Source organism: Ochotona curzoniae, unplaced genomic scaffold, assembly GCF_017591425.1.
Source record: "Ochotona curzoniae isolate NIBS_2020 unplaced genomic scaffold, NIBS_Ocur_1.0 contig_66, whole genome shotgun sequence".
NCBI classification, from domain to species: Eukaryota; Metazoa; Chordata; class Mammalia; order Lagomorpha; family Ochotonidae; genus Ochotona; species Ochotona curzoniae.
The window spans coordinates 11,904,667-11,931,920 of NW_024466512.1; the positions used below are offsets into that span (position 1 = coordinate 11,904,667).

The 27,254-nt window shown below is 45.7% G+C and overlaps 1 protein-coding gene across 10 annotated transcripts in view; it reads left to right on the forward strand.

The window, feature by feature from the left end:
• ABLIM1 (actin binding LIM protein 1) overlaps window positions 1-27,254 on the forward strand; it is a 187,725-nt gene that overhangs the window by 76,612 nt on the left and 83,859 nt on the right. For all 10 annotated transcript variants that reach the window (XM_040992053.1, XM_040992054.1, XM_040992055.1 and 7 more), the window contains 2 exons: window positions 16,783-16,909; window positions 19,380-19,473. In XM_040992053.1, coding sequence (XP_040847987.1) covers window positions 16,783-16,909; window positions 19,380-19,473 — 221 coding nt within the window. The remainder of the gene's footprint in view (window positions 1-16,782; window positions 16,910-19,379; window positions 19,474-27,254) is intronic.

A 27,254-nucleotide genomic window follows, 5' to 3' on the forward strand; every position in this document is an offset into this window, starting at 1 on the left:
TTGAATCTTAATACATGAACATAAGACAAAGCATGTCAGAGGAGTTCTGTGTAACTTACAGCAATAGCTCCAAATCTTCTCATCAAAGTAGAAGCCTAATGCTTGTTTAAAAAAAGTAAGGAAATATTTTGACCAGAAAGTTTGCGTAAAAATTGGATTTTGACCAATGGGAGGAAAGAATAAAATACATGTACCTAATGACTTTTATGCTGTTTAGTTGATGGATATTAAGCATGAGAATCTATAGGATCTAATAAGAAGCAAAAGAAGCTTGGCAAAGAGATGTTCCACTGTTTGGAAGGGCTTGCTTTGATAGTCAAGTACCTATAGCCTTGGAGGACTTTTCAGCGTAGTTAAGAGGACTGTATGAATCACAGGAATGAGGACAGGTGTAGCAGAGGGTCACGCCCATAAGGCCTGGATAGTAACATACTAGTCCTTTACTCCACCAATCTGCTTTGATAGATGGGGAAACCAAGGCACACAGGGACACTCAAGATCATGAAGGCTATTCAGTGGTGGAGCAGAAATCAGATGCAGGTCTTTCGACAGTTTTTGTTTTTGTCTTCTTGTTCATTTCACATTCTCTGGTTTAAGAAATTAGGGTTTAAAAAAAAAATGAGGTTTTTTTGATACCATGATTGGTATGTTATTTGTTAGTTTGTTTGAGAAGAGACAGATACAGACAGCTTTTATCCTCTGGTTCATTGTCCAAATGGCTGCTAAGATGAGGTGGGGAGCCCGGAACTCAATTCAGGTCTGCCACATGAGTAGCAGGAATCCAATCCGTGGAACCATCCCGTTTGCCTCCCCGATGCGTTAGCAGGAGCTGCAGCCAGCGACTGCAGCCAGGATGTGGACTATGGGCACCTTGCCTATCAGACCAGACCACATGCCTGCCCTGGAAGTGGGATCTTCTGTAAGGCTTCTAGTCATCTGAGGGCCAATGTTTGGGAAAATGTTTTCTGGTCATAACACTACTGAAATGACTATAATTATTTTATAATTTTGCTTCATATTTGTCCATTTGTACAGATCAGACATGTTAATACATATTTCTTAAAGATGTGGAAATTGTGTGACATTTATTCAGCCTCAAGTCCATTGCATTGTAAAGACTGCTAGTGCTGTGTGCCGATAGTTGAGCTGCATTGTATTTCCTCTTCTGCCTCTGGTGGATGAAATCCTATTTTATACAACTGCTTGGGTCATAGCACTTTTTATCAAGTGCTCGTCTATTGAGATAAGTGCTCAAGTGGCATTTAGGAGGCATTAAAGTATCTGGGTTTTTTTTTTAAGTAGCTTTTCTATACAAGATACACTTGTGCAAAAATACCCAGACTTGGCAAGAGCATAAAACTAGGGCAGTGGGATTTTTCAGAAAGTTGCTGAAATATATTGGAGCTCAATTAGAAAGGCACTGTATACTTTGAAACTATTCTGATGGGGCTTTAATTTCTATTTTTAAAAAATAAGTGACTTTCTCCAACTTGGAAAGCTTCCTTGAAGTCGAGGTTAAAGACAGACCCCATTTTACTGTGAAATTCCTCTTTGATGATGGTCATAGTCAGTGAAATAGCTTAGAACCAGGGTCCTCTGTTTCCTTTGAAATGTTCTGTCCCGAGAGGAATTTGCTTTTCTGAAGCAATTTAACTTCACAGTCTGTGCCTGGTTTCCCATGGCACTGAATAGGAGGTGGGGGCAGAGAGAGAGAGAGAAGCCAGAGAGGAGAAGGGTACACCAAAATGTTACGCAATCTCATTTGAGTCTCCTGAGAAAAGTCACAGTGTTTTCATTTCACCTGCCCCCTGGCTGCCCTGTCTGTGTTGCTGATGTAGGAAGTGCTCCCATTGGCATCCTCTGCTTGATCCTCCCCCTCATCTTACAATAATCCTTTGAACTTTGACCTCCATATTTTTTTATTCATCTGAGTGTTCACATACTACTAAATGTGTGTCAGGCAATATAAATCTGGTTTTTAAATCCTCATAACAACCCCCCTAAATTGGTATTAATACTGACCCTTTTCCCAGAAAAGAGGAACCAAGACCAGAAAGTCACCCAGACAGTGAAGAGCAGAGTTGGGATCCCAAGCCAGGCTGTCTGGCTCCAGCAGCTGTGTTCTGTTCCCTGAAATTGATTCTACAATGGACATATCACTCTGTTTTCAAAGGCAGAACAGCTGAGCCTTAGAGCAGGGCCCTATGCCTTCTGCATATTGTCCAAGGAGCCTCGACTCCGAGGGCTGTGCGCTTTCTCTGTACCCTGGTTGCATCCCTGGTTTTATCAAGGTTTGGTGAGTAGAAACCATCAAGAAACTATTCAGAGACAAGCTGCTTCAATGAAAGGTCATTGCTCCAAATCAGTTAAAACCATTGCTGTATCCAGTCCAACACAAGTTCAATTCATTATGCAGGGAACCTTATAACAAACAAATGGTAAAAGTTACCTTGAAAATTATGATGAATGTTCATTAAACTGCTTACCTAGCTGATTCATGCATTATAAAACCACGTGCAGAAGACATTGTGCTCTACTGGAAGGCAAAGAACAGTCTTCCTCAATTCAGTTCCACATCTTCTTGGTGCATTTTCCAGGAGCTTAGATCCTGAATTCCCAAGGGTTGAGGGACAGTGTGAGGGCAAGCCTGTGTGCCACATCCTAAGGTCTTGGAGCCAGCTTTGTGCTGTCACTTCCTCTCTATTCCAGGCTCCTGAGCATGCATAGGCTGCTGTCTGTATCACCCTTTGCCTTTTCAAGAGTGTCTGAACAGTGTCTGGTTGCATGTAGGCTTGGTGGGGTGACATGACAAATGCCCCCACACAAATACGTCTGAGCCTATCTTTCTCTTTCCTTCCTATGTATAACAGAACACCATCACTGTTTGCACTGCACTTGTGACTCCTACAGGCACTGAGGCACCTGCCAATATGTGCAATGGTGAAGCCCCAGCTTGGATTCTCACTGCTAGAGTCAGATATTGGCTCATCTACTCAATAGCTTCCTCTTTACGTTTCTACCTTGCTTTCCATCATCTGTAAAATGGTATGGTAACAGGTACCTACCCTGCAGGATTAACTAAATATAAGGATACTTCAAGTGGTTTGTGGGGAAATAGAATTCAAATGCTTATTTTAGAACACATTGTTTTTTTGGGAATCGTGCATGGTTCCATAATAATGCACATTTTCAGAGAATGCTGTGAAGATCCTTTGTATTTTAAACTGATGAGTGCTTAAAAATAACTGACTCTTCAGGCACTGATTTCTGAGCATTTGAGGAAGACAGTCCCTACTTTTGTGACTCATTTTTTCTCCTTTGGCTGTCAGGACAGAAGCATGTGTCTGCTCATTTGATTTTCTCCACTAACATAAAAGTGACACCAGGAACACACCCACACACGTCACCCCTGAGTTGGTGCAACCTGACTCCTGGCAGTGTGCTTTCTGGCCAGGAACCTAAGAGCAGATCCTTCTTTTGTGCTTACTCCCTTCCTGTAGCACACAATGACAGGAGAGCTATGGCAGGGCCCTGATTTTTTTTTTAAAAAAAAAAAAAAAGGGGGGGGGGTAGCTCTGGGCAAATTGTCAGCTGGTTCTAATCCCAACTCTACCATTTGTAGCTGGTAACCTTGGGAACCCAAGCTCTCTGTGGCTCCATTTCTTTGCCTGTGAGTTGGGAAACAGTCACAGCTTTCTTTCTCTTCTCTTTGGGTCATTGCAGCAATCAGTAGAAGTGCCTAAAGGTTCTCCCCTTAGAGTAAAAGCACATGTACGGGTTGCCCATTCCTATTTGGGGAGGTTGTGAGACTGGAATTGGGACCTTAAAGTATTTGTGAGCGGGAAGGAGGGAAGGAAAGCATACAGCATCAAAGTTAAGTATGTGGACTCTTCTTCATAGATGCCCAGCTTTGATTCGCATCCTGCTGCTTCCTACTCACGTGACCGTGGGCATGTTATCTGATGTTGCACAGCCTCAGTGCCTTCATCTGTAAATTGGGGAATAGCTACTCTGAGAGTTGTTTGGAAGAGCAGAGGAGGTACTACAATGAAGGAGTCCAATGTGAAGTGCTTGGAACAGCAGTGCCAGGGTATGCTCCTGCCCCTGTGCCAAGAGCACAGGTTTTGTTGTTCTCTGCCCTGAGAATGAACTTGGGCAGACAGAGGAAAGCCAGACATTTTGGGAAGCCTGGCAATGCTGGGCCCTGGGGACAATGTGGTACAAACAACACTCTGGCAAAACCAGGATATAATATAGAATCAACAACTTTGGATTAGGAATCAGGTCTAGGAAGGCCATCAATCGTGTGTCCAAGTAATAGTAATAGTAAAAGAGGAAAGTAAAGGAAAGGAACGTGATAAAGCACGAGAAAGGGAACCAGTCATTGTGTGAACAACCACCTCTTTGAGCACCTACCACATTCCAGGCACCAGCTGAATTCTTTAGTACACTGTTAACCTGGCACATGACTGTGATATATCTGTCAGTAATACATAAATTCATTGCACTTTAAATATTTACATGTATGCTCTCCACCATGATGAGGTGTACTGAACTTAGTGAATCCAACCTAAGGGTTCTGTTCTCTCCTGTGCAAGGCCTAGCACTTGAAGTCCTTCCTGAACAGACCAAAATTGAATCAAAGCCTTCTCTTCTCTAAACAAGGCTGATTACCATCTTCTCTTTTTTTAATGCCTAGTTTAAGTGTTTCTTTTAAACCACTAAAAATAGTACAAAAGATACCAAACCGGAGTTCGAGCATATCTGAAATCTCATCAACAAGAGATGAATTGCCTCTCAACTTTTTAATGACTATGCCTCTGGGTAGTTCAGACATATGGGTGGTTTTACATAAAATCTTCCAAGTGGTATTTTATTCAAGGGTCTTCTTTTCAAAAACCATTGACTCTCCTGCAAGGCACACAAACAGCTGAAAGCCTTGGCTTACTTGGGCTGTTGACAACAGCGGGGGACTGTGTCCTGGCCAGAGCTGAGCTTTACATTTCTATATTGGCAGCAATTACCCTGCAGCTTGATAGTCCCTGGTAGATTTTTCTCTCTCATCGGAGGGGAACTACTCGATGACAAGACCTGTATTTCTTCGGTCCTTATGAGTAGCATTAAGCATGCAGTAAGTGCACAAATGTTCACTTAGCGAGTGAATTGATACCATCCCAGGAGAAGCTTGGAGGGAATAAATCTCGGTTCCCGGGTCCAGATGGCGAGATCTCGTTACTCCTTGACTAAAGATATCATTGTACGTTTATCAAAGTACACAGGTGCAGTTTAGGAGCATGGGCAGTAAGGTGTGTGGGCATGTCCTAACTCTTATCATCTCACAGGTTGTTTCTTTTACTTAGCAAAAAGGAAAGTGCTCACTTATCGCTTCAAATATGCTTGTTGACAACAGAATCACAGGTTTTTAAGAAAAGGTAGCGAACATCCAGGACTATGTCTCTCTGACCCCAAGGGATGGGGAAGGGCAGCTAGAGCCCTCTGCGCAGTGAAGGTGCTGGCCTGTGATGTGGAGGGACAGGGGTCTACCCCAGTGTGGTGGTTTCAGAGTTGCTCTACAGGGTGTTAGGGGCGTTTTGAAGGGTTTGCGACTTGCACAGTAAACAGCCAGAGGTTCGTAGAGAGACGAGACACATTGCAAAGAGGAGCATTAATATTCACATCTTTCTGGCTGAAATCTGTAAGTCAGACATAAAGAGCCCTCAAAGTGATGCATCGTTTCATTTAACCTGAGCCTGGGTTATGTCAATTGCGAGAAGTCAGGAAATGATCTTGCTTTATCAGGAAAGGGTACAATTAAGCAATTAATTAAAAAGCACTTTCAGTGGGTGGACAGTTCACTATTTTCATTTCAGCAAGTAAATACATTACATAATAAAGTCCACACCTTTTGAATAACTTGTCAGTAAGGCTAGAACTTAAATGGTTGGAACAGCACTCATTCTTACTTCTAAATAGCACCAATAGGCTAGACCTAAATATATTCACTATCTAAATTTCTATTTCTAAAAAGTACCAACACTCTATACCTAAAGTTATATATTCATTATCTTGGAAGTTGCTGATAGTAGAAAACAGAGAAGAAGGGTTCTGGCTGGGAGATAACAAGGGAAGGAAGATGATTTCCAGTTAACTTTTTTTTTTATCATGTGCTTTTGCCTACTTGAAATTAAAACATATTAAATTAAAAGAATGTTAACTTTATAAAATAAAAGGCCCACTGCAGACCAGAGTCTGACTGCAGTCTGCCCTTGCCGTGACCCTCAGGCTTGGATGTGCTAAGCAGCTGGTCACCTGATGAGAGCACTGAAACTGACATTCTAGCCCTGCTTTTCTTTTTCCTGTCTCTGCAGTAGAAATGCATGAGCCGGTGTTTGCTAATGCACACTGAACCTGAGAAGCTGACGCATAACACAAACGTGTTTCCTCTTTGGCAAGAGCCCACGAATGCCAAATGGCCATAACCAGTTAAAGATTTGTCATAAAACTCTTCAACTGGTTAAAGTTTACAGCTGAAATTAGGGAACTCAGCTTAGGAACAAACCTTCTGGATATAATTTAAGATGATGAGAATGATGATTGTCATTAATTATTATTGAACTGAAACCCCCATAACATGAAGTTAAATATTTTTAAAATGTTGGTAGCCTTCAGTGTTTCCGTAATGCTGTGCAACCCCCACTTCTATCTAGTTCCAAAGCATTTTGTTCCCTGTGCCTATTAATAGCCATTTTCACCATCCACCACTTCTCTCAGCCCCTGGAGATTCCATTGTGTCTGCTGTCTGGATTTGCCAGATCTGTAAATTTCCTTCTTTCACGTAGCGTAGTATCTTCAAAGTTCACCCAACTCGTACCATTTATTGGTGCTACATTCATCTTTTTTTTTAAAGATTTATTTATTTATTGCAAAGTCAGATATACAGAGAGGAGGATAGACAGAAGACAGAGAGGAAGATCTTCCGTTCAATGATTCACTCCCCAAGTGAGCGCAATGGCTGATACTATGCCGATCCGAAGCCAGGATCCAGGAACTTCTTCCGGGTCTCCCACGCAGGTGCAGGGTCCCAAAGCTTTGGGCCATCCTTGACTGCTTTCCCAGGCCACAAGCAGGGAGATGGATGGGAAGTGGAGCTGCCGGGATCAGAACCGGTGCCCATATGGGATCCCGGGGCATTCAAGGCGAGGACTTTAGCTGCTAGGCCACACCGCCGGGCCCTACATTCATCTTTTAATTATGTTGATTTGAGACCAAGAGCAGACAGAGCCATCCCTCTTGTCTAGTTGACTTCAAAAATGCCCACAGCAGCCAAAGCTAGGCCAGCTCAAAGCCAGAAGCGGGGGACTCAATTCAAGTCTCCCATGCAGGTAGCAGGGACTTAAGTGCTTGAGCCGACACTTGCTGTCACCCAGGGTACACATTCGTAAGAAGCTGGAATGGAGTGCAAGCTGAAACTGGAATTCAGACACTCAGGTATGGGATGTTCCCAGGTATGGTTGTTCCCAGCAGCATCTTAACCATTGAGTCAGATACCCACCTCTTGATTCTTTCTGGTGGCTGAATAAATTCCAATGCCTGACTGTGCATTTTATTTATCCTTCCCACTGCTAATGAATGTGTAGGTTGTTTCCACCTTTAGCTATTGTGAATCATGCTGGGATGTACATATCCCAATAACGATTTCAGTATCTGTTTTTAATTCTCTCTGCACTTCTGGGTTACAAAGAAAGGCACCCTACTCCACACCCACAGAGGGGCTTACTGGTAGAGCCCTGTGCAAGGTGAATTGTCACTCACTTTACCCATCCTTAAAAATATCACACAAAGAATGTATCTTGTCCACTGATACCATGGCTGGACTTCTTAGTTATATACACATAGGAAATCAGTGTCCTGGGTGTGGCCACTGGCTTTTTCTGGAATCATCTTATGCTTGGGTGAAATTTGGCTTTGTTTCCATAGCTCTCCATCTTTCTCTTGCAATACAGGTGCTTCTGATTGTAAGCCAATCCCTGTAATGTTTGCATCATCAGAAACATTGCTGAGTGACCACATGTGATCAATCAAGAAAGGGCCAGGAAACTGATCTTCTGGGCCTTTTATCCACTATTTGGTCCTTAGAAATCTTTAGCTGGGGATTTTGAAGGTGTGCATGTAGTTGTTAAAACATTGGTTTATTGCTTACATGGAACTCCTTTTAGTTAGTGCAGACTCACCACACACACACATTGTCTTCTGCACATGACCTTAAGCCTAAAAATTGAAGTGATTAACAAAATAGTATCAATGTTTTATAACAATATGTTTAACATCCTATTGGAGAATGTCTATTTCTTTCCCCCAGAAATGCAGGAGTGTTAACTCTTCAGATATATGGAAGAAAGGCTGTACTCGAAATTTTCCTATAGGAGGCCAGCGATATGGCCCAGGGGGTTAACCACTCATGTCAGAGCGCCAGTTCAGGTTTTCATTGTTCTGCCTCTGACCCAGCTTCCTGCTAACATGCTGGGGTGGCAGCCAATGATAGCCAAAGTTCTTGGTTCCCCTGCCACCTATGTGCAAAAGCAGGATGGAGTTCTTATATCCTGGCTCCAGCCTGGACCAGACTTGACTACTGTGGTCAGTTAGTTAGGGAGCCAGTGGATGGAAGATATGTCTCTCCATCTCCCTTACCAATTGTTTCCGTCTCTTCCTCTCTCCCTTTTTCTCTTTTTCTGTCACTCTGCCTTCCAAATAAATGAACCACTCAATCTTAAAAAAAAAATCTCTGCAAGATTATGAATGCACTATCTTTAAGCAGCTATTACATTTCTGATCTCCTAAACAGTTTTCTATATTCTTTCCAAAGTACACATTCCACTCGATCAGTGCGTGATCTCAGATACCCGATGGACTTAATTGGGTCTCGGGCATCCACGTCATTCATCCCATTCCACAAACAGGTTATAGGAAATTCAGCTCTTCACAGACTCCTCAGCCCAGTTCCAGAGTCCAGTCCCAGTCGCAGTGTGTGAGCCACATGGTGTCATGCTCCCAATGTAATTCACCCAGAATCTCAGACTCGCAGATCCAGTGACTCAGGGACACGAGTCGGGGTGTCATCAAGACCCCCAGACTTTCTTTTGTTTCTTTGGTGATGACAATCAGGCCTATCATTGTGGGCCATGGGATTCCTGCTTGCATACAGAACTCTGTGGGTACTGGTTTGGAAATGAGAGTTGCAAGTTGGAAAACTGCAAATAGTCTTTGTTGATGAAAATTTTAGCTAAAGCAATGGACCTCTGTAAGTGTACACAATACGGAGGAAAGATTAGAGAGGCAAGAATGACTGCATCTTAGATCACAGAAGACTTAGGGAACGGACTTCTGCACGACCTGCCTTCAACTTACATGATTAATTGAACAACACGTCCTGCTGCTGTTAGGGCCCATGAGAAGCTGTTGGTTGTTCTGTGCTGTTTTCAAGGACAACAGGAGGCTTCACTTCTTTTTTTTTTTTTTAAGATTTATTTTTATTATTTTTTTTACTGGAAAGACGGATATACAGAGAGGAGAGACAGAGAGGAAGATCTTCCGTCCGATGATTCACTCCCCAAGTGAACGCAACGGCCGATGCTATGCCGATCCGAAGCCAGGAGACTCTTCCGGGTCTCCCACGCGGGTGCAGGGTCCCAAAGCTTTGGGCCATCCTCGATTGCTTTCCTGGCAGGGAGCTGGAAGGGAAGCGGGGCTGCCGGGATTAGAACCGGCGCTCATATGGGATTCCAGGAGTGCAAGGCGAGGACCTTAACCACTTGCACCACTGTGCTGGGCCCAAGGCTTCACTTCTAATAGCAGATCAGCAGGAACACTGGCCATCAAGATGGCAGGGGGAGCAACTGGGCACAGCAGTGTCGTGGGTGCATTGGGGGTCTTAGTGCACAATTCCCTACTCGGGGACCACATACACTCTTCAGAATCATGTCATAGCTCTGAGGTATAAATTACTTCACTGAAGTCCGTTTTCTACAGACTGGGAATATATGGAACCAACGTGGAATCCAACTTCCCAGATGCAGCATATGGCTTCTGAACACACATTGCTCTTCCAGGTAGGTGATGGCAGCACCAAATTTCAGAAGCTCAAATGCACTTTTAAAAAATAAGTCTTGGGACCTGTGTGGCAGCAGGTAATCTTCTGCCTGTATAGTGACTGCTCCACTTCCCAATCCTGCTCTATTCTTATGGCCTGGGAAAGCAGCTGAGGATGACTCGAGTCCTTGGGCCTATACGCTACACGGGACACTCAGATGAAACTCCTGGTTCATGGCTGCAGATTGGCTCAACTCTGGCCATTACAGCCACTGAAGGAGTGAACCAGCCAATGGAAAATCTTTCTGGGTATCTCTCCTTCTCCCTGTGTAAAATTTTTCTTTTAAATAAAAACAAAGTAAAATCTTAAAGAAAACTAACTCTTGAAAAGTGCTTAGGCTAACAAATGTTTATTTTCACACCATGTTTCATTCTTTCTCCTTCCTCATGCTAACTTCACCATGCCTAAAGTATTTGCCACAGCATGCTGAAAAAGAAAATTGTGGATGCATTTCAGTGGCTTGGTTCAAATAAAAACCATGGACTGTGACCAGTCGATATTTGTCAACTCCTGGGTGTCTAATTTGGGACCTGGCAACACCAAGCAGCCTGGATGGAGAAGGTCAACCCTCAGCAGGATCTACTTGCTAGACCAATGTTTTTACCACTGCTAATGATGAGTCCTGTTTAGCTAAGGAAGGGTTTCAAATACCTAAGTCTTACTAAGTATATATCTTGCACTTATATAACATATATTTATATATATATAGCTTGTATGTTATGTAAGTGTCTTGCCTGTCTTCAAGTGACTCTCAGAGAAGAATCCTCGGGTCAGGGACTGCTATGGCATGTGCTGGAGGCTTGTTGGATAGCAGTTTGTTTACATGGTAGTATGTGTTCCACATTCAAGTCCCTTTTCCCTGTGTTCCTTTATTCTCCTTCCTTTAGCTTGAACAGTTGCCCTCTTACATCGTGCCTTCATCATTTAATCATATAATATTGGGAAATACATATCCTATAAGAAAAATTATGATAAGATGTATTAAATTCAGGACCTCAAATTAGCCAAATCCTGGAACTCTGTGTGTGTGTGTGTGTGTGTGTGTGTGTGTGTCTTTTGTGAGTCTCTCTAGCTTGAATCCTGGCCAGGGATAAAGTATTCTAGTTATAATCCTTTTGGAAGAATATTTTATTGAGTCTCTAACATATTATTTTACTTTCTATTTTAAAAACCCTAAATATAAACTAATTCAGTTTTTCATTCATGTGGATGAACTTAAGGAATATTTTTTATGACAAATACTGCTTTTCCAATCCTTGTTGTAAAAAGAGATTCTGGGCAAGGCAATTTCCCTTCTGCTGCATTTATTATCCTCTGCCACAACTCGCTCTCCAACCCTGATCAGTATCCTGTACCAGTCCCACAGAGTTCTGGTAATGCTTGGGTCCTCAAAGCCCAGCTTAGTTGAAAACACTGCCCTCACATCATTTCCCACACTGAAGGCCTGCCATGAGAAAATCAGGAAACAGTCCCTGCCTTCTTCGTGTCCTGTCCTTCAGGACTCCTGTGGGTCCTGGGCAGAGTACAAGGGTACACAGGGCCAAGGTGTCACAGCTCTGCATTGTCAAGCTTCCCTTTCCACCAATACTGGCTGGAGGCACAATGGGAGGGGATGTATTTGAGTTCTTTGGCAAAGTGTACCATTTTAGGCTGACCTATTGCAACCCAATGTTCCCCAACTTCAGGTCCTACTCCCTGACTTCCCATTGTGGTCTCTTACTAACAAAGTCCCTGAGCCTAAGCAGACACTCTCTCAGGCAGGATCATTCAAGATGCCTGGACATGAGAACCATGCAGAGGATACAGGTGTACCTGCAGTGAGCCTCAGTGTGGGTCCACACCACTCTACCTCTGCCTTCTTCACTGGCCCTCCAAGGGGGCTCCAGCTAGTCCCCTGCCTTCCTAATTCAGCAGGTACAGATTTCTGGTTCATGAGTCCTTCCAAGCTCCAGGACATTCAAGTTAATGTATCCCAAGAATTCTAATGTCAAAGCTTCTATTAGATCCCACAGCACTCTAAGCCTTAGCTTCCCCATTTCTTGAACAAATAGGTAGGGGTTTCCTCCCACCTTCACTGAGGGATCTGATCCCTTATCACACCCGTGCAGTGTAAGCAGTCCCTACTAACTGGTCTGCCTAGTTTTGGATTTCTGATTTCAGAAATAGGTAGGCAATGGGGTGTTGATAGTCACCAAGTTGACTCTACTATCTTTAGCTAAGTTTCTTTAAGCCTTGAGCTTGGGTGGGACAGTTAGCATCATGAACTCCAGCATGGCTGGAGCATACAGGCCTGGGAAGGTGAGGATAAAGGGAAATTTAGCCAACATGTAGTTGTCTTTTTCTTTTTGAAAGGAGATCATTAAAATCTTGTTTAACTTTTACGTATTTATTTTATAAGCAAAAAAAAAACCCTAAGAAGTACACAGATATTCCAGATGCTTGTAGTGGCATGGGTTGGGCCAGGCCAAAGCAAGGAGCCAGGCACTCAATCTGGGTCTCCCACCTGGGTGGCAGAGAGCTCACTGCTTGAGTCATCACCACTGCCTGCCAGCATGTGCATCAGCAGGAAACTGGAGTCAGGAGCAGACCTGAGACTTGAACTTTGGCACTCTGAGATAAGAAGTATCCCAAATAGCATCCTAACTGTACCATACATCTGCCCTGAGTATTCCTTTCTGTGGCTCCCTGGCCTCCGTTTTCTTGTTTGAATAGACATCTCCACAAACTAAGTCACCATTTTGGCACACCCTTTTCCCAAAGGGAATTTTTAAGCAGGCAGAAGAAATTGTCAAGGAGAATGCAGACTTCTGAATGTCTCACTTAAGGACTGCCAGCAGCTGACATCCCTCTTAGCTTCGGAACAATAACACTGTATGAAGTCCTTGTTCTTGTCCTCCACTTTAACACGTGTAGAGCCCAGGCACCTGTGACTCTATGCCAAACATAGAAATGCATAGCAATATTAGAGAGACAGGCAGGATCTCCATTAGGGATGTTTATTATCTTTGCATAAAATAATACAACTATGGGATCAGGTGTGTATCTGAACATTGGTTTAACATAGAGCTTGGTATGCAAATCCCTGTTCTCTGGCCTTGATGCCAAGAGTCAGGCTGGGTTATTTGTCTCTTTTCTCATATTTGGTCATTATTTTGCCCCATTAGAGCATCAGCAAGTTGCTGGTGAGTTTTTATTTCCTTGGTACTGCACCACATACACCTATTTCTGACTTTGACAGTAATTCCAGTGCCAATCACCAGCTTTCTATATTTATCAGCAGCTGTTTCAGTGATGTGGAAACAATTTTCTCAACAGCTGAAAAACATGAAGAGTGCTAGTAGGACGATTTGTTCCTATGAAAGAGCTCAGCTGGAGAGAGAGCAGGAAAGGAGTAGCCAATCCAGCATGCATCTTTCCCGCTTTCCCCAGCTCTGAAGACACTAGCTTTGTCCAGACAGCAGGAGCAGCCTCTGGGAACAGCTAATGTAGACTGAGGGTGATTTCCTGCAGGCAGACTTTGTTGATTTGCTTGATTTGTGCCTTACAGTTTGAGATGAAACAGGCTTGACCTTAGCCTCTGCTTCCAGCCCAACTTTACCAGCTGGTTGGCTTAAAACATTCACCTTCCAGTAAATGTTTCTCCATAAGATACCCATGTTGCTTACAGATCACCTGGGCCCTAAGGAGAACTAGGCGGGGACATGGAGGGTTCAGATGGTACAAATAGGTCAGGATTTCGGGACTGAAGGTACTTTGACAAGGATGATCATCAAGACTCAATGGCACCTTGCATGATTCCTGATTGCTGGCACAAGCACACACAGTGTAGAGTGTTCACAGTGGTCTATTGATTCTCAGTATGTCTTAGCTTCCTGCACAGCTCTGGAATGTCTGGGCACGAAGGTGCTTGTAAAGAGGGCAGAGTCCAAAGACCTGCTTTTTGGTCCCAGTTCTGCCCTGACCACAAAAGGGGAGAACCAGATGAACCGGCTCACATGTACCCACCCCTGTGTTTTTCTGAGCAGCTTACTGTACACTGCCCCGTTTTCCCCTAGCACAGCTAGGAAGAGGGTTTCATTTCAGCATTTTCCACATGAGAGGCTGTGGCTGCAGGAACAGGGCACTGCTGGGGTTTTCCCGACACCAAAGTCAACACTCGGACATTCCCACAACGGATCGGGTCTCTGGACCCTAGAGCTGGTACATTGGGAGATCTCAGCCTGTTCTGTCAACCTCTTTGAGACCAACAGTCTTCATGTGTAGAACTGACAAGAGTCGAAAAGCCACTTCTGTAGTCTTTTTTGCTGCTTTAAGGACAAAAAAAAAAAACTTTGCCCAATTTTTTTTTTTTTTTTGCTTATTTAAATCTTTGCTGCCACCTAGTGGGAATTATCTAATAAGAGAAATCTGCAATTCAGCTTGAAAATTGATTATTTTACTCTGGTAAAGTCAAACTCTGAAAACAGTAAGCTGGGTTGCTGGAGGTTAGAGGAAGGGATGAGAGCTAGGCACAGCATTGAGGACTCGAGCAGTGAAGTGATTCTGTGTGATCCTATGACGAAGAGTAAACGCCATTAGAAATCCATCTGAACTCATGGGCTGCTCGTGTCCAAGACTGCCCGACGTGAGCTGTAGTCCCTGGGTGATGAGGACTGGAGAGTGCAAACCATCAGCTCCAATGGACGTGCCGCTCAGGGGGGCGGTGTGGACAAGCGTAGAGACGATGCTTGTGTTGGCGGAAGGAGTATACAGGAAATCTCAGTGTTGCTGTGGCCCAAACCTGCCCTAAAAATAGTCTACTTCAAAACAAGACAAAAGAATTAACTTTTTAAAGTGCTTAGTGTTTAAGCCAATATCATGGCCTTTCATTTTTTATCTTTCAAGTGAACTGTCGGTTGTGAGCCTCCTGGGAAAGGTATCTGGTTAAGATACCTTTATGTGATGTATTGGGATACACATAAACCCGAAGCTTTCTGGATGATGTCGTGGTTGAGGTCACTGGAGCGACACAGAAGATACGAAGCACCAAAGGAAGTCCTCCAAAGAGGAAATTTCTTGAGACTCTTATGGTTTTACCTAGAAATATTCTGTTGTGCAAAGAGAATACACTCATGACCTTTGCTTGAGTGCTTTTCTGTAAATGAGCTTATGTTCCACACATTCTCCTGTTGGCTTTTCTTCCTGTTTTGGCGTGTTTCCACGTGAGCGTGTGAATCTACCTCCTTGAACAGCCGTAGTAGCTCTTTATTGCTGACGACATGGTGATGGAGTTGGCTCCCTCGTGGATGTTCCTGCCAGCTATTTTCAGTCATTGTAAAAATGCCACACACACACATACACACTCTTCGGAAAGCACATTGGTAGAGTGAGGCCACAGGCATGCCATTTCTGGGTTTAAAGGTATGTTGACACCTGCAGGTGGCATTTACCAGGCACACCTCTATAGTTTGCTGAACTAGCTTTGACAAGACAGCCACAGGAACTGAAGTGGGTTGGGGTTTTCTGGATGGAGCTTGGAGAAGGTGCATGTGTAGGATTTGGGCTTGTGCTGGGTTATTTTAGGGAGTGGGAGAAATTTGGGAGTGGGTATTGATGAGATAAAGGAGCAAATAGGTATTTGGGTACCTCAATTTTTCTAGAAGGGGAGAGAATCCAAGCTGTGAAGCAGTAGCAGTCACACACAGGACAGGAGTAGGGGCAGGGAGTTCTCATTTGTGTGCCAAGGTCTTTGCCTTCTGTTTTGTTCCTAACACGACCACTGAGGGGCTTGCATTGGACTGGGGTTGGTTCTGTGAAGTGTTCGTGTGATCCACTGGGCACATTACAGCCAGTCTGCCAGCAAGGCTTGCTTTCACATTCCCTTGATTTTTGAATGTTTGTAGGTGTTTCCTGAAAGATTGCCCTAATTTACATTCTTCTGGGTTCTTTGAAATACTCATCAGAATAACCATGGTAGTGATAATAATAGCAAATATTTATAAAGCCACTTCCTATGCCAGCCAGCATGCTAAGGGGAAAAAAAAGCTTTTACTGGATCCTCAAGGCCTTGGGAAGTGTGCTGCTGATGTGTCTGCCCGCATCTGAGCCTTAGGAAGAGGGAGTGATGGACATGGCCCATTGGCTAACCCACACCAGCTGAGCAAGGTTCAGGCCCCATGGTTCACTTCCTGGGCTCACACTATACTAGGAAGAAACACTCCCTCCTCCTCCTGCTTCTTTAGGAGCCTGCCATGGGCAGTTTAAAGTTAACAAATTAAGAGTCGTTTAGTCATCACAAATCAAGAGACTGGTGTGGGCTGATGGAGGAGGAGGGTCCCACCTACAGATGAGGTGTGTAGTGGTATTCCCCAGTACTCATATCTACAGGGGTGCCCAGCACCCATCAGCAGGGGTGTAGATGCTCACAGGTGCCCTTGACTGACAGAAGCCCTTTGGAAAGTCACAGCCAAGAAGCTGCAATTCAGAGGGTATTTACATAACCCCTAGGGAGGGTGGAGGCTGGTCAGACCCCCGTATCCATCCCCTGGGATTCAGTTCATGCAGGTTCCATGCTGGGTAATGATGAGGCTGGGAGACTTGGCTAGCAAAGCGGAATGAAATGGTGCTGGCCACTGACTGCTTACTCTCTTTTGCAGACTGTGCTGGCTGTGGAAGAGACATCAAGAATGGGCAGGCGCTGCTGGCGCTGGACCAGCAGTGGCACTTGGGATGCTTTAAATGCAAGTCCTGTGGGAAGGTCCTCACTGGGGAATACATCAGCAAGTAAGCTGGGATGTGTGGGGCTCTAGGCTGGGTTGGGTTCTGCTCTCTGGAAATCAGGTCCCACCCCTTCGCAGTTGCTAACCTGCATTGGCACCACACAGTGCACACTCACTTTTTTTTGCTATAAAATTTTAAGCAAGAATTGTATGCTTCTCTTTGTGCTGTAATTCAGCTCCTGCAAACTTAATGATATGTTTTAAAGGTAGCCTGATAGAATAGCTGAACTAACACTCCTGCTGTAGCCAGTGGAGTGTTTAGTTATTTCCCTTTTGCTATTCTGCCCCTCTTCCTGTGTAGAGCTGGTCAGCCTTTCTCTTCCTCATAGGTCCTGTCTTCCCTTCATGCAAAAATCCACAAAGCTGAGTGCAGAGCCAGTAAAGACCAGGGCAGCAAGCAGCCTGTCTAGCATGCTCTCATTCTGCTCAGAGAACTGCTCTGGACATCAGCTGGAGCCAACTGACCCAGAGGCCAGTGAAGGCACCAGGGCAATCAGGCAGAATTTCCCATTATACATCCATTCAGGCTTTAAAAGGCTTCCCGAATTATTTAAGATAACCTACCTCCCCACTCCTTCCCCCAGTTAAACACATAGTAAGACAGTGACCCTGATATTTCCTGGGGCTGGGATAGCAGCCACAGCAGCTGCATTAGAATGAAGAAGTTTCAGGGAGACAGCCACCTGGCTTGGAGGGTTAAGCTGCCATCACTTCAAACAATGTTACAGACAACCATGCTGGTGCCATTCCAGTCCCAGCTTCTCCACTTCTATTTCAGATCCTCACTTATGCATCTGGAAGAAAACAAAAAGTGAAAAATGATCCCAAGTGCTTGGGCCACTACCATTCCTGTGGGAGACCTAAATGAAGTTCAGGTTCTTGGCTTTCACATGGTCCAACCCTGGCTATCATAGCCATTTGAGGAGTAGGTCAGCAGATGGAAGGTCTTTTTCTGTCTCTCCCTCTCTCTTTCACTCTGCTTTTCAAATAAATCAAATAACTTAAAAAGAAGAAAAGACTCTTGAGTAGCAGTGAGGCATGTCCCCAATAGAAGATAGAAATGATTAGGTTTCTTTAGCCCCCTCCCTTTTTTATTTAGTTTTATTGGAAATTCAGATATACAAAGAGGAGGAAAGACAGAGAGGAAGATCTTCCCTCTGATGATTCACTCCCCAAGTGACTGCAATGGCTGGAGCTGAGCCAATCTGAAGCCAGCAGCCAGGAGCTCTTCAGGGTCTCCTGCACAGGTGCAGGGTCCCAAAGCTTTGGGCCATCCTTGACTGCTTTCCCAGGCCACAAGCAGAGAGCTGCATGGGAAGCAGAGCCACTGGGATTAGAACCGGTACCCATATGGGAATCTGGCACATGCAAGGCAAGGACTTTAACTACTACGCTATCGTGCCAGGCCTGCCCCCTCCTTTTTAAAAAAAAAAAAAGAATTTTATTTAGTTTTATTGGAAAGAAAGTTCAAATGTATGGGGAGACAGAGAGACAGGTGTTCCATCTGCTGGTTCACTCCCCAAATGACCACAATGGCTAGGACTGAGCTAATCTGAAGCCAGGAGCCAAGAGCTTCTTCCAGAGCTCCCAAGTGGGTGCAGGTCCCAAGGCTGTGTGCCGTCCTCCACTGCTTTCTGAAGCCATAAAGAAAGGGCTGGATGGGAAGTAGAAGAGCTGGGATATAAACTGATACTTGTGGGATCCTGATGCTTGCAAGGTGAGGTTGTAGCCATTGAGCAACCGCACCACTGGGTCTTTGCCTTTGTTATATAATTGGGGCAGAGAGAGGATATGGAAGGGGTGATCCTGTCCTCTGTTTCACTCTTAGGAGCTGCATTAGCAGGAAGCTGGAGTCAGGAGAGGGAGCTGGGATTCCCACCCAGACGCTCTGATACCGGATGCAGGCACCTTCGTCGTTAAGACAAATACCCACCCCACCCAGCTTTTAAGCAAACATTGAAGACTGCAGTAGAAGACTGCCTAGAGTGAAGCTTTTGAACGTTTTCACATACTGGCACACAGTATATAGCCACATTGCTGTGTTCTCATAAATGTAGGCATGGACCGTGAGACCTTCAGCCTCTTGGGGACCTAGGAAATAGTGTTTGAGGCCATGGAGACTCTGTCAGGTCTGGGCGCTCAGGGAAGGAAGCGGTGTAAGGGGAGAAGGTGGTATTTGGGCCCCCTGTGGGGTAAGCCAATGACTGAGAGTGATGCTGGATTTTCTTATTAGTCCCGGAGACAGCCGAGAGATCATAGTGGTAACCATGTAGTAACTTGCTGTTACAGCTGTGTGGCCTGGGGGACACAGCACTTTCTCTGCAGCCTTGCTTTATGTTCTTGACCATGTCTGGCCCACGCCCCAGGCAAGTGCATGTTGGGAAATGCATTCACTTCACATCCCTGGGAACAGGGCTGTACTCCCAGCCCCTGGCCACCTCCTCTCAGGAACTGAAGGTGCTTCCATCTTGCAGGGATGGCGCCCCATACTGCGAGAAGGACTACCAGGGGCTCTTTGGGGTGAAGTGTGAGGCATGTCAACAGTTCATCACGGGGAAGGTCCTAGAGGTAAGTGGCATGGGCTCTACTGGAAACCACTGTTGTTTGCTCCAGATCTTTTGAGATGCACAAAAGGGGGCCTCTTCCCATCTTTCCCTCCCCATAAGGTGGGTGGTACAAATGATTGACATGTTGTAGAATGTGCTTGGCTTTCTCCCAGGGCTTGTGTGGAAGCTGGGACACCAAGAAATTCAAGGGGAAAGCAGGAAGGTTACATGAGAAATTATGCAGAAGGAAGGTTCTAGTGAGTCGTTTTTATGAGTAGAGGCTTGAAAAGCGGATGTGAGGGTCCTTTTGTGTGTGCATTTGGCTGCAGCTGTGTACCCACATGCATTGATGCGTGTGTTCACTGAGTTCAGGTCCAGGGAGCAAAGACTCAGAAAGGAAGTGTGGGTGAAAGGTGAAGTTATAGACTTCCCCACCCTTCAGCAACCACATCCTGTGTGACCCAGAGTACCCTGTGGCCAAGACTAAACTGTCAAGTTCAGGTGTAACCGCCCTGAGCCAGGAGCTGGGTTTCCTGCTTTGTCAGCGGCTGCCCTATGGGCTGAGTTGGGCTCCTCCTGGGTGCAGGTTGTCACATGGAATACCAGGAGTCCCGTTCATAGAGTCACCACCCTGCTTCTCCCAGGCCACTAGGGTGTTAACCAAACCCGATGACAAAAGTACAGATTGCTCCCCATACCTCCCACATTCCAGGGTGGAGAGTGTATGCCGAGCAGGGCTGGGAGCATGACCATGCACCTTGTCACACTGCTCGCTCAGGCGCCGAGATACTAGATTCATGTTATCTTGGTGCAAGCTTCCAGCAGGTCAGAGAACCAAGCAACCAGGCTCTTATCACCATATGGTTTTTGGGACCATGGTTTGTCTTTGTTGGAATGTCATAGCAGAGGTCCAGCATATCCTGGCCCAGTGTGGGCTGTGGACTAGGGCCTATTGCATCTGGGAAATGAGGAAGTTTGTGACTGCCTCTGAGCCAGAGGAAGAAAGTGCTAGAAAGAGGGAGCTGCGCTTACAAAGGCTCAAGGCAGAGGTCAGGCACAGATGATGACACAAGAGGACCACTACTTGAGAGTCACCTTCAGGAGCCTGGGTTTATCCTACGAATGTGGGTGGTGGTGGAAGAGACTGCATCTAGGGAACCATGTGATTGGGTTCGGTTACTGTGTGGAGAATGGATGGAAAAGTATAAACAAACATATATATGTGTGCCTGTGTTCACAGCCTGACTGCCAGAAAAGGAACCATACCAGCTAATGGTCTGTGTCCTCACAGCCTGAGTGAAACCATGGTACCCACAGTAGCGTGGGTGGACCTTGATACCATCACAGTCAGTGGAAAAGGTCACCCTTCAAAGACACAGTGTTGTGTGACTCCATTTCTATAAAACAGCTGAGGCTGATAAATCTGTAGTGACCAGAAGCAGGTCAGTGGCTGTCATGGCCTTGGAGGAAGGAGAAATAAAAAGTTGGCTTCATGGATATAGTTTCCTGTTAGGATGATGAAAGCATTTTGGAGTTAGGTAGAGGCGATGGTTGCATAACACTGACAGTGTACTAAGAATATCACTGGGTTGTTCACTGGCTGCTTTTCCAGTAGGGGTAAGGGTACATGCAGGAGGCCACACAGGCTGGTGCTGAAAAACTGGGCACAGAATGAGGGGTGGGAGTTGTGGCTCTGGTTGGTGTGAATCCTGAGAAGTGCACTTTCCCCCATGGTGCATGCTCAAGTGCACACATTTGTGGGTGCATCCATGCATGCATGCACACACATCTGTGCACAGAGCAAGGCATTCTCACACTTTCCACTGGCATTTCCACAGTCTTTCCACTGGTGCTTTCGTGGTCAGCCAAGGGTCTCTTCAAGCCTGGTGGTTTGACCTGGGGAGAAACACAGCCCAGGAAAGCTGTTGGGGAAGATGATCTCCTGAAGCTGTCCCTTGTCGCACTACAGCTCCTCCAAGAAAGGTGCCCTGACAGCATTTCCTGTGGGGTTCGCACGTTGGATCTCCTGCCTAGGAGTCAAATCAGCAGCAGGATAAACCCCAGAGCAACTGCTGTCCAGGTGCTTGGCCACAGGAGGAGACGGGGGAAGGCGCTTTTTTGAGATAAGTGTATTTGCAGGAGGCTTGGATCCAAACAATCCACATGTGGAAGTGTATTCCCCAAATATCATGGGGTGATGAAAGGCATGTATGTGTGCACATGTGTGTACTGCTGGCCCTCAGGTCTGATTCTGCAGCTGTATGAAGGACCATGTAAAATAGAGCTGCATCCAAGAATAGGCCATTGGGAAGAAGCATGTCTGTCCTGGTTTTGTCCTGGAGGCCCAAGCAGTTTCCTTTGCACAGTGTCACCAGTTGGTTCGGGTTTCAGTGAAGGTTGCCATGTGAACATAGGGCTTGGAGACTTTCCACATGATGCCTTCAGAGTTGGGAAGTTTGAGAGCAATTTGCACCAAGGAACTTTAAATCCAGGGTCTGCCCAGCAGGCACACTGTCCTCAGATGGGTGGGGAAGCTACACAGCATGCGTGCAGGGTTATTTACCCTGACGTGGGACAGCCTGTGAGTCAGTGCAGCTTGGCTGGCAGTGGGGAGCAAAGTCAGGCTGCACCGCTCCCAGTCTCCCCTTCCCTGCCTCTTTGACCTGGTTGTCTGTGAGACATGATAATTGTGGACTCATTGTAAGTATCCTTGTGTCAGTTTCCTTTCCATTGCCCCAACAAAACACCTGTGGCTGGATAATGTGTAAAGAAAAGACGTGTAGTTAGCTTGCAGCTTTGGGGGCTGGACTTCCAAGTTGGACAGGCTGATTGACTTGGCTTCCGGTGGGGTCCCGCATGGCTGTGTTGTACCGTGGCAGATGGCCTCACATGGTGGGAGTTCATGTGAGAGGGAGAGATCAGATGGTGAGGGGAAGGGAAATGAGCAGGAAGCCAAAGGGGCCAGCATGGGCCTGGTCTGTCTCTTTCTTCGCAACCTTGTCCAGAAAACTAGTCAGGGACCCACGAGAACTTTATCCGCTCCTTCTGAGGACAGCATTCCCAATGACCCCGTCACTTCCTGTTGACCTGGCCTCTTACTCCACACCTTCCAACACAGTCACACTGGGGACCAAGGGATATAAACCCTTGGGGCCACCCTCAAACCCTGTCCTAACCACAGCATTGCCGTTGTCCTTGCTTCCCTTGGGTGTTTAGTTGCTATTGCTGTTGTCCGATCCACAAAGATTGTCAGTGTGTAGTTTTGTGTTTCTGTTATGGTGATAGTGACTGGAAACAACAAGGAGTCATTCTCTCTCAGTTCTGGATTCTATATATCCAAACTCAGGATCTCAGCAGGCTGTGCTGTCTGGGACAGCTCAGGAGGAGGATCCCTCCTGTTTTCTCCTGGCGTCTGGTGGCTCCTGGCATTCTCTGGCTGGTGGCCACCCTCTTCTGCTCTCTGCCTCTGTCTTAACATGGGTGCCTTTTCTGGGTCCTGTTTGCTCTGTGCCCAGCCTCTCTGTGCCTTCCTCTTGCAAGGACATGTGTCCTTGGATCTGGGGCGGCCCACCCAGATAATGCAGCGTGAGCTTCTCATCTCATGATCTTTGGTTTAATCACCCCTTCCAGGTCTTCACAAGTAAATTCACATTCACAGGTGCCAGAGATTGGAAATGGATATATCTTTTAAAGAGGAGGGGTCCCACTCAAACCTAAAAATTGGTGCAGTCAACCTGGATAACTACTCCAACACCATTCCTGTGAGCTCTGCAGCTCCAGGGTGGTTTCAGTTTAGCACTCATTGAGGCCGGGAGGCCTACCAAGGCTTTTATGGGTGCGGTTTCATCCAGGATGGCCCAGGGCCTAGGAGGGCTGCAAAGGGAAAAGTCCCTGAAATGTTTGCGAAAAGAAGCTCCATCCCTATGTGGCATTCACTCTTGCATATCCTCTGGTGGTACTATGGCCTCTTAGGATTGGGGCTGGGGCTGAGGGGACTGCAAGTGTCTCCATCCTGCTCTGGTTTCTCTCTCTTATTTTCTAACACTTTCAAACCCTGTGTACCATATTAGCCTGCAGGCCTGGGCAGGTTCAGCCTGAGCCTTGTGAGGCTAAATGGAAGGACTCCAAGTGATGGAGAGTCAAGAACTGGCCTCAGGTTTGGTCTTATCAACTGGATAACCCTGAGTCAACCACTCAACCACTCAACCACTCTGAGCCTCCATTTTCCTTTCTTAAAGCACAAACATTACAAATTTGTCTGATTTATGCTGCTGGATTTCTAAGTCACTTAGGTGGTGAACATTCTGGAATTCTCTTGTCTATGATCTAAGGGATCAGAACTGCTGGTGGCAGTGGTGTTTGTGTGTGTGTACAGATATTTTCTGTTAACTGGCACATGACTCCCAGATTAGAGTATGTGCTGCGTTTATCATCATTTCAGTTTTGTTTGTGGCAGCAAGATTCTCTTTTTAGAGAGATTTTGCTTTGTATGGCATGTCTTTGGATGCTTCTGCTAATTAGCAAGGATTCCAGAGAGCTTGAAAGATGTTTACAACCGACCTCTTGACTAAAAAGTCCATGAGCAAATTCACATGAGCTTCTCCAGCCTGCAGACAGCCTTCTGTCTTCCTCCACCCCTTTACTGAGCACTTCCCTAAATCCATCTCTCTCCGCCCACCTCTGCCCACCCCTGCCCACTCCTCTTCCGCTTTCAAAGCTTTGTCACAACAAGAAGCCATGAGACACTTGAGAGTTAGGCACTGACGCCCTGTAGGCATGGGAGCATGCCTTTGGTGTGAATATCCTTCTCCCAAACATCCCATACTCCTGCAAACTTGCTTTCCTGAATGCAGTAACACAAATAAAAATATTGCATGGAAGCAAAAAGTACAGAGAAAAAACGTGAACATCGGTGCAGACATTTGGTGTAGCCGCTTAGATGCCACTTAGGGTGCCCACTTCCTGTGCTACAGTGTCTAGTTCAAGTGCTTTCTGTGAATACACACCCTGGGAGGCAGCAGGTGACGCTCAGCAGAATTCAGAAACCTTGACGGTAAAAGAAAAGGGCGTGCCCCATGTCCCTGACCTTGGGCAGCTGCACACTGAAGCATTCTCTGATGTTCCCTCCAAGACATGGAAGATGGGTTGGGATCCTACCACGACAAGGAAATGGCCTCTGCTTTTCTTAACATCATAAGCCTTCCTCTTTCCTGTCTTCCTCATGTCCCCACACCCAGGAAGACAGAACCCCTGGGTGTGCCTGGTCTTTCCAGAACTGGTGGCACCTGCCTTGAGGGTTTGCAATTGATGGTGTCACTTGTGCTGTCTGGGGAGGGGTGAATGATGAGGTCTCTGACAGCTCAACACCCCACTGTTCATGGAGCTTTTCCATTCCTAGCTACAGGACGAACCTGTCCTGCCTTTGTCTGTTAACTGGGACCCCTCGTGCTGCACTCCTGGAGTGCAGGAAATGGAATCGCAACAGGATTCAGCCCAGTCCTTCTCCTCAATTCTCTGGGGGATTACAAACAAGTGACTTTGTTTGTTTTGGCTTTTTTATTTAAAAAAAAATGTTTTCTCACAGAGCCAGCAGACAAGAGTTTATGCTGTTCCTGGGAAACAGTTTTACCTTACACATTGTCCCTGTCCTTTCTTTAGATGTAGGTATATTTAGTGGCAGGCCCTGATAAGGGGGAGAGTCCTTATTCTAGGCTAACCTATTTAATTGAGAAATTTAGGTTAACTCTTGATACCTATGTGATCTTTAATCTCTATTTTTTACCATTGGAGATGTAACTTGCAAAAGACAGGCTAAAGTGCCAATGCCCTGCTTTCCTGTTCTGTGTATACACATGCCAAGCAAGAACAATGACCCCTATCCAGGCAGAGAATTTATTGCCTTCCTCCCATTCTTTATGTGCCGAGACAAATTCAGACTTTGCTCCACTTAAGGGTGAAGTCAAATATATTTGGAAATCAGTGAAGGAAAGGGAATCAGTGCATTGTGGTAGTATTGGGCAAGATGGTCTTAAGTGCTGAGAGTGACTTCTGATGATACTGACACTGTTTAATGCTTTTATCACTTGTAAATGCTCTCATGATTTCTTTTTTACAGCAGGCTTATGAATAGTCAAGACATTTACGGATGAAGCTCCTGGGTGCCGGACACAGTGAGCTCATTAATGACAAAACCGGAATTAGAAAATAGGTCTCTTGACTTTCAGATGGTCAGGGCACAGGCACACAGATGAGATTTACCATCTGCCCGGCGTAATCATTGCAGAAAGCAAACGATTTCTCTCCCACCGTAACCTGATGGGAAGAGTCATCAGTGGCCCTGCTATGCCTATCTTCAGGACAAATAGGCATTTGCTTATTGTTCACTTAACTGCAGTGAACAGTGTCATGGAAAGCCTGTGGCCTTGCATGTAGGATCTGTTGGTTTTCTTTGGAGTCAGACCTCAGGGTACTTCCAGTCACCCAGCAGGGTGTCTGGATCAGACCTTGGAGACCGACATGGATGGCGGAGTTTGTCTCTGGTTAGGATGGCATCTTCGGCATGGGGCTCCACGTGTAGGCACGAGTAAGAGAGGCACCACTTAACTCTCATCATCTCATGGTATCACTAGATACCATCAACTAGAGAAGAGGTTTCATCTTAAACGTCTTAAGCAAAGGGTGGTATATACATCCAATGAACTGCTGTTCAGCCATGCAAAGGAATCAAGTACTGGCTCTTGCTACAGCAAGGATGAACCTTGGAAACACTAGGGTGGATGATAGAAGTCAGTCATGAAGACCACAGATGTACAATTCTTTCCCCTTTTTAGATTTATCTATTTTTATTGCAAAGGCAGATACACAGGGAGAGGAAGATACAGAGTAAAGGATCTGCCAGTTCACTCCCCAAGTGGCCACAACAGAAAGTGATGGAGGATTGGGATCCTGCCATTCTCAGTTTCCTTCTCTGTAAAATGTTAGTACAAATCAGTATTTCATGGAACTATGAGATTTGAGGAAATAAAACATGCAAATTCCTGGTATGGTTAGCTGTTAAGTTAGCACCTTCTCCCTCCTCTTGTCACTTCAGTCTAACAGTTTGACTTATTAGGTGTTAGAGCAATGGATAATGCATAAGAGTAGGGATTCAAGTCAGTATTTGTCTTTTTTGAATGTTTGTTTTTTATTTATTTGGAAGGTAGAGAGCTCTCCCACATACTGGTTCACTCCTCAAGTGTCTGCAGCAGCCAAGGAGAGGTAGAGGTCAGCCAGAAACCCAAAACGCCATCCGGGTCTCTCCCACTAACTTGGCCATGAGGAATCCAGCTCCTTACCTGTCTGTCATTGCTGCCTGCTATGCTGTGCGTTAGCAGGAAGTGAGAATCAGGAAGAGAGCCAGGACCCAGATCACTCACACATGGGAAGCAGGTTTAACTGCTGCACCAGCCCCCTGCCCTCCAGTCACTCAATGTCTTTTTGCAAGATTCTCTGTTGGATCTTTTTTTCCCCTTTGTGGGTGCAGAGACTCAGGTTCTCTTGTTGACCACCAGCAGCCACCATGAAAGGTGTAATTTGATGAATGCAACATTTCCCGGTCTGGGAAGTGACCTCAAGTTTAAATTCTGAGTATGGCTTGCGACATGTTGGGTGTGACATCTTATTTGTGAAGAAATAAGCTGGCAATATTTTGTCTCCTTGGTTGTGAATTGGCCCAGTCACACACAAGCACATGGAAGCAATAAGCAAGAGGGGATTCTGTCTCACTCACCCAGCGTTACCCACTTTCTCTTAACAGAGGAAATG